The sequence below is a fragment of the Mus pahari genome, chromosome 9, assembly GCF_900095145.1.
Source record: "Mus pahari chromosome 9, PAHARI_EIJ_v1.1, whole genome shotgun sequence".
NCBI lineage: Eukaryota > Metazoa > Chordata > Mammalia > Rodentia > Muridae > Mus > Mus pahari.
The window spans coordinates 44888073-44895358 of NC_034598.1; the positions used below are offsets into that span (position 1 = coordinate 44888073).

At 56.9% G+C, this 7286-nt stretch overlaps 1 protein-coding gene across 1 annotated transcript in view; it reads left to right on the forward strand.

Annotated features, from left to right (window-relative positions):
• The window catches only part of Plk5 (polo like kinase 5), a 16358-nt gene extending 9441 nt beyond the window's left edge, over positions 1-6917 (forward strand). Inside the window, exons 5-18 of the mRNA XM_029542021.1 lie at positions 760-867; positions 1015-1131; positions 1522-1690; positions 2115-2202; positions 2283-2378; positions 3027-3225; positions 3316-3442; positions 3545-3621; positions 3969-4041; positions 4253-4330; positions 4651-4807; positions 5558-5687; positions 5766-5876; positions 6634-6917. Of these exons, the coding sequence (XP_029397881.1) occupies positions 760-867; positions 1015-1131; positions 1522-1690; positions 2115-2202; positions 2283-2378; positions 3027-3225; positions 3316-3442; positions 3545-3621; positions 3969-4041; positions 4253-4330; positions 4651-4807; positions 5558-5687; positions 5766-5876; positions 6634-6825 (1722 nt within the window). The 3' untranslated portion in view covers positions 6826-6917. The remainder of the gene's footprint in view (positions 1-759; positions 868-1014; positions 1132-1521; positions 1691-2114; positions 2203-2282; positions 2379-3026; positions 3226-3315; positions 3443-3544; positions 3622-3968; positions 4042-4252; positions 4331-4650; positions 4808-5557; positions 5688-5765; positions 5877-6633) is intronic.
• Positions 6918-7286: the final 369 nt, after the last annotated feature.

Sequence of the window (7286 nt, forward strand, 5' to 3'; positions counted from 1 at the left end):
TTTGGTTTTTCGAGACAGGGTTTCTCTGTATAGCCCTGGCTGTCCTGGAACTCACTCTGTAGACCAGGCTGGCCTCGAACTCAGAAATCCGCCTGCCTCCGCCTCCCGAGTGCTGGGATTAAAGGCGTGAGCCATCACGACTGGCGTGTCCAGATGTTTTGTGTGGATGTATGGTGTGTGTGTGTGTGTGTGTGTGTGTGTTGGGTGTCTAAATGTTGTCAGTCTAGGTGTTGGGTGTGTAGTTGTGTGTGGAAGCGCTGTGGGCAGGTGTCTGGCTGGGTTGTGTGGGAACCTTCTGTATATGAGAGCTGTGTGTGGATGCCAAGTCGGGAGTGTTTGTAGGCGTGTGGAAGTGCCGCGAGGGGTGTGTTTGGGGGTGTGTCTAGGTGTTTGTGTGGGGTTCTGTGCCTGGATACTGTATGTGGATACGGTGTGGGGTGCAGTGTTTGTAGGTGTGTGTAAGTGGTCTAGATGGGCGCTGTGTATCTGGGTTCTGTGTGGATGCTCTGTTGGGTGCTGCGTGGACGTTGTGTGTGGGTTTTGTGTTTCTGGGTGTCGTGAGTCCCTCACTGTCCTGTATAGGAGAGTATAAAGTCCTGCTCTGGTGAAGTCCGTGGGTCTCTTCTCTTTGGTGTGCAGCTAGGGTGGGTGGGGTGTTGGGGTGTGATCGCTGCAGTGTCTCTTCTTCGCTGAGTATGTTGAAAGCCAGTGTCTCCAGGTGTGCTCCGCTGTTTACACTGTGCCTATTGTCCTCCGCAGGGCGCCTTCAGCCGCTGCTACAAGCTCACAGACATGTCCACCAGCGCCGTGTTCGCTCTTAAGGTGGTGCCGAGGGGCGGAGCGGGGCGGCTGCGCCTGCGCGGGAAGGTGAGACACACACACACACACACACACACACACACACACACACCCGGTTACCCACCCAGACAGTTGCCCTGCTTTCCTCCCTGCGAGCGAGCCAGGCCTAGGGCCTGTCTCCTGCTCTGTAGCTGAGGATCCTTCATGGGGACACAGGTGGAGCGTGAGATCGCCCTGCACAGCCGCCTGCGCCACCGCAACATCGTGGCCTTCCACGCACACTTTGCTGACCGCGATCACGTGTACATGGTGCTGGAGTATTGTAGCCGCCAGGTGGCCGGATTGGGAAGGGGCCTGGTCGGCGGGGTGGGGCTTGGGGTAATGGGGCGGGGCTTGACGACTGGGCGGGGTTTAGTTGCATGGGCGGGGCTTGGTTTGTTGGCACTGGGTCTGCTAAGCCAGGCAGTGTGGAGCAGTGTCCAGCACTCCCTGTTGCTTGAGGGGGTGTCTGGGGTAGGGCAGGGGTCAGGTCACTGAGAGGCAGGCAGGAGGCCTCTTCCCTGTCCCACCTGTGCCTCTGCCTCCCTGTGACTATGTGTCTGCTTGTGCCCATGCCATGTTCACTTGGATCCCTCTGTCCAGCCAATAGTGTCCCCTGTTCCCACATATGACCCTGTGCACCCACCTGGGCCTACACACCCTCAGCCCTGCTCTCCCACCCAGATCTGCAACCCATCTAACAAGTACCAGGTCCCTCTACAGTCCTTGGCTCATGTGCTGAAAGTGCGGCGGACTCTGACAGAGCCTGAAGTGCGATATTACCTTCGGGGCCTGGTCAGCGGCCTGCGCTACCTGCACCAACAACGCATCGTGCACAGGGACCTGAAACCCAGTAAGCATAAAGAAGGGACTTTCGGGGGCCTGGGAGGATGGTGAGGGGGATGGGAGGATGGTGAGGGGCTGGGAGGATGGTGAGGAGGCTAGAGGATGGTTAGGTGAATGGGAGGATGGTGAGGGACTGGGAGGATGGTGAGGGGCTGGGAGGATGGTGAGGGGCTGGGAGGATGGTGAGGTGAATGGGAGGTTGGTGAGGGGGCTGGGAGGATGGTGAGAGGCTGGGAGGATGGTGAGGGGGCTGGGAGGATGGTGAGGGGCTGGGAGGATGGTGAGGGGCTGGGAGGATGGTGAGGGGGCTGGGAGGATGGTGAGGGGCTGGGAGGATGGTGAGGGGCTGGGAGGATGGTGAGGGGCTGGGAGGATGGTGAGGGGCTGGGAAGATGGTGAGGGGCTCATGCTGTGCTCCTCTTCATCTGCAGGTAATTTCTTCCTTAACAAGAACATGGAGGTTAAGATAGGTGACCTGGGGCTGGCTGCCCGTGTGGGGCCTGCTGGCCGCTGCCACAGGTGACTGAGAGGCTCTGGGTGGTTCTGAGTGGGTCCAGGCAGCCCCAGCCTTCCTGATTCTCCCATGATTCCCTCCCAAGGGTGCTCTGCGGGACTCCAAACTTCCAGGCACCCGAAGTGGTGTCCCGAAATGGACACTCGTGCAAATCTGACATCTGGGCTCTGGGGTGCATTATGTAAGTGAAGGTCTGGGGGACCCAGACATGGGGAAGGTGGCAGGTGTGGGGTGGTTATGGAGGGGTGGCAGGACAGACTGTTCAGGTGAGACCAGATATGGGCATGAAGAGTAACTATGGGCAGATGTGCACACGTGGAGATCAGGTGTATATTAGCTAGAGCTGGAACTCGCTATGTAGACCAGGCTAGCCTTGAATTCACAGAGATCCATCTGCCTCTGCCTCCCCCGGACTGAGATTAAAGAGGTCGCCACTGCATCCAGCTGTGGGTCCAGGTCTTGGTCTGGGCTCCTATCTTGGTGCCAAGTGAGTTAAAGTGGGGCTGGGGCTCGGTTGGTTAGGCACTGGGCTGACATGCGTGAGAGCCCTGAATGCCATCTGCAGAACCAATGGGCTGGGCCGGCCAGTGCCAACCGTCGTCCCAGCGCTGGGCAGTGAGGGCACAAGGGTTAGGCGTTCAAGCCACAAAAACATTTTAAAGAGGTGTGTGGGGGGAAGCAGGGTGCAGATGGGTGGGGTGCGCCTGAGATGGGGAACTGGAGTGTGGGGTGGGCTGCAGCGTTTGGCCAGGGGTATGAAGAAAACTGCACGTTCCCTGAACACCCCGGAGTTCCTGCCCCATTCTTACCCTGGCCAACCGGGGCCCAGGTACACGGTGCTGACAGGCACGCCACCCTTCGCTGCGGCACCCTTGTCAGAGATGTACCAAAACATCCGTGATGGCCATTACCTTGAGCCTACTCAGCTGTCGCCCAGCGCCCGCAGACTCATTGCGCGGCTCCTGGCGCCAGACCCCGCCGAGCGGCCCAGCCTGGACCACTTACTGCAAGATGACTTCTTCAGTCAGGTAAGGATAGGTCCCACAGGGTGGACACCCAGGACCCAGGACTCACCTGGATCCAGGACTAACCCTGAGCCCACCACCTCAACTCCACAGGGCTTCACCCCGGAGCGGCTGCCTCCGCATTCCTGTCACAGCCCGCCTGTGTTTGCCTTTCCTGCACCGCTGGGCAGGTTGTTCCGGAAGGTGGGCCAGCTCCTGCTGACCCAGTGCCGGCCACCTTGTGAGTAGCTGTCCCTGGCTTGTCTGTGGTCACTTCTCCGTGGCCGAGGGGGTGGGCAGGAGATGTTGTCATTGGTGTCCTCCAGACCTGTGCCTCCCTCAGGTCCCTTTACCTCAAAAGAGGCCTCGGGCCCTGGAGAAGAGGGCACAGAACCAGACCACATGGAGGCTGGCAACGAGGCGAGTAATGCAGTGAACAGTCTGGAGAACTCTGAAAGACCTCTGCAGTGTACAATTACCTGCAGACTCGACTGAAGCGTCCATCCATCCATTTAAGGGACCCCAGACCATGTCCCCCAATCACAGACCCAGGCCCTCACTGCGGATTCTAGACAGGCCTTTTCCAGCTTCTGTCCCTCCTGTTCCCAGCCCTGCATTTACGGGGTCCCTGCTGTATGTCTTTCTGTAGCTGGCAGGTTTTGTCCAAAGGGAAAACCTGTTCTTTGTGTAAAGACGGGTGGGCCCCAGGGGCTCCCTTGGGTGGAAGCTGGCCTCACCTCTACTCTCTAAACCTCTCTCCCACTCAGGAAGGGGATCCTCTCTGCACCAAGGGCAGAATCCACATCCTCACCCTTGGGACCCCGTGGACTGGCCTGGCAGGTGAGCCGCAGAGCCTCATCCCCGGCCAGTGTCAGATGCCTGTGTCCTGTCTGTGTCATGCCTTTGGCCTCAGTTTCTCCACCTGTAGAATGTGGTGGCTGTGAAATCAGGGTTTGATATGATTCGTGGATGCAAGTGCGGGAAACCAGGCTAACGGGAGGGCACCCCTTGCCAGGGCAGTCTGGGCACCTGCGTGACTCTGTCTCAACAGGCCCAAAGGGGAGCTTGGCCCTGCAACTGGAGGTGGCAACCAGAAAGCTGTTCCTCTGCTTGGACGCAGGACCTGTGGGTAGGAAGCCACCCCAAAGTGCAAGACTGAGGCAGCCAGGAGAGTCCCTAAACCAGGCTTACTCCAGACCCAGCCCAACCCAGCCCCACCCAGCCCAGACACAGACACAGCACAGACACAGAACAGACACAGACACAGCACAGACACAGACACAGGACAGAAACAGACACAACACAGACACGACACAGACACAGAACAGAAACAGACACAGCACAGACACAGCACAGACACAGCACAGACACAGCACAGACACAGACACAGACACCGACAGCCCCAGCATTCCAGCCTGGCTCATCTTTTTTCTTTCTTCTTATGCACAGCTGGACAGGACCCCCCAGGGGAGCAGCGGCCTGTTCTCTGGGCTCCCAAGTGGGTGGATTACTCCCTCAAGTATGGCTTCGGCTACCAGCTGTCGGATGGGGGCAGTGGGGTGCTGTTTCGGGATGGCTCCCACATGGCCTTGCGCCCCCAAGGCGGGTAACTAGTGGGGCTCCCCTCCCCAGGGACCCAGGCTTTACCCTGTCTCTTGATTAATTCCTCAGCTACATGAGGGGAGTCTGCCAGGTGGAGGGCACAGGGAAACAAATGTTTTGTTTTTCAAGATAATTTCTTCATGTAGCCCTGGCTAGCCCCAAACTCACAGGGATCCTCCTGCCTCTGGAGTGCTGAGATTAAAGGCTTGGCCACCACCGACAGGCTAGGCTTCTTTCTTCCCTTCTTCCCTTTTTTCTTTCTTTCTTTCTTTCTTTCTTTCTTTCTTTCTTTCTTTCTTTCTTTCTTTCTTTCTTTCTTTTAGCATACACTGTCTCTCTTCAGACACACCAGAAGAGAGCATCAGATCCCATTACAGATGGTTACATTACATGTGGTTGCTGGGAATGGAACTCAGGACCTCTGGAATAGCAGTCAGTGCTCTTACCCACTGAGCCACCTCTCCAGCCCCCATTCTTTTGTTGTTGTGGTGGTTGTTGGGGAGGGAACCCAGGGCTTAGTGAATCCTCTACCACTGAGCCCACCTCCCAGGCTCTGACATTTTTACCGTGGTGCTTTTGGTGGGTGGGCAGGGAAGAGGCTGGGCTGTCCAGGAGAGCGGTGGCTGTATCCATGGAGACAGGAGAGGAGGCTGGATCTGGGGTGGCCAGCACCCTGACTAGCTGGGGCTATATGCAGACACAGTGGTGCTCAGGGTGCCCAGGACAGAGACTCATTCAAGTCCCTGACCCCCAGCCATGTCTCCTACCAACCTGACCAAGGGACTCAGTGGACCTTCACCCTGAGGGACGTCCCCAGCCCACTCCGTGCCAAGCTGGCTGTCCTGCGGCTCTTTGCTTGCTACATGCAGCGGCGTCTGCGGGAGGTGAGGGCCTGGGGTGGGAGAAAGTCCAGGAGAGGGAGGTGGGGACCGGAGAGTCTCTGACCCGGCATGTCCCCGCAGGAGGGGACTGTGCCCGTGTCTGCCACACCTGCCTCTCCTGATGTCTCTCTGCTGAGCTTCATTGCCGACTCCCAGGCCATGGTCATGCTGTTTAGCAATGGGACAGTGCAGGTAAGTGACCAGAGCCAGCACTCAACTCCGAAAAGTCCCAGGGGCCGTATCCTGTGTCCTCAGCCCAAACTACTGATGCCTGGGCCTGGTTTGGGAGCCAGACCTCACTGCCCTGGGGGGTCCTGTGTCTCTGGGTACAGTGTGAAGTGGAACGGACTGAGACCCAGAGAAGGGCTGTCCTGGGATGGACCTGAGGTACATGAACTTCCGGCAGAGGCCTCCGCTGACATTGGGGTTGTGCTGGGCTTATGGAGACATAAATAATAATGAAGACAGAAAATCCTTCTGATGAGAAGGCTCAAGAGCTCAGAGCCATCCTGAGTCACATGAGACCGAGTCCAAGGAAAACAAACACAAAGAACAAAAAAGAATAAAGGACGGGTTGGCACCATGGCTCAGTGGTAAAGGCACTTGCCTCCATGCCTGACGCCCCGAGTTCAATCCCCAGGACGCACGTGGTAGGAAAGAGCAGACTCCTGAGTGTTGCACTCTGACCCTCTCTGTGTGCGCCATGACAAAACCATGCACAAGTACACAACAATTATTAAAATGCAAAAAAAGGGGGAGAAGGAGAGAGAGAAAAGACAAAGGGGTGCAGATGAGCCCCCGTTAGTGTGGGCTGGGCAAGGGTCCCAGTCGAGTCTCTTTCTCTGCCCTTGACCCTGAGTCTAGGCTCTTACCCGTGCCTATCTTGAGGGTCAGCACTGGCGCTGACTGTTCACCTTATCCTTAGTGTGTATCTCTCTCTCTCACCCAGGTCAGCCTCAAAGCCTCCCAAACCCAGCTGGTGCTGAGTGGGGAGGACCAGGACCTCCTGCTCACCCTCCAGGAGACAGGGGGACCCGCTGTAGGCGTCTCCTACACACTCGATGTCCTGCAGAGCCATGGCTTCACCCTTGCGGTCCACCATCACCTGCGCCACGGACTGCATCTGCTACAGAGTATCTGAGGAGCTGGAGGGTCTGAGCAGACCTCTGCGTGCTGGTTTGAAGACCTGGGATCTGTCCATGGAGGGTTGACACAACAGGGCCACTGATGGGTGGGGGTCTTTGATTATTTATAGTATGACTATTCAAGCTAAAATTTTGTTGGATTTTCATTAAAGAAAACAGAACCCTTTAAACTGGTGTATGCTTCCTTTTTGTTTGCTTTAGCTTCCTTATTTTATGTGTGTATGTGGAGAGAATATCTTATGTCTGTATGGATGTAGCAACTGTCAAGATGATGGCCAATATCTTAGGCAGGAAATAAAAGGTGGAGCATCCGGTGGCAAGGGGTTGCGGGGGGGGGGGAATTCTGGGATAGAGAGAGGTGGAAGATTTGCCCTGGGAAGATGTGAGGAGACAGAATCATGGCACCTGTGCACAGGTGACCAGCCATGTGGCTAAAATAATTGGATCATCCAAGTCA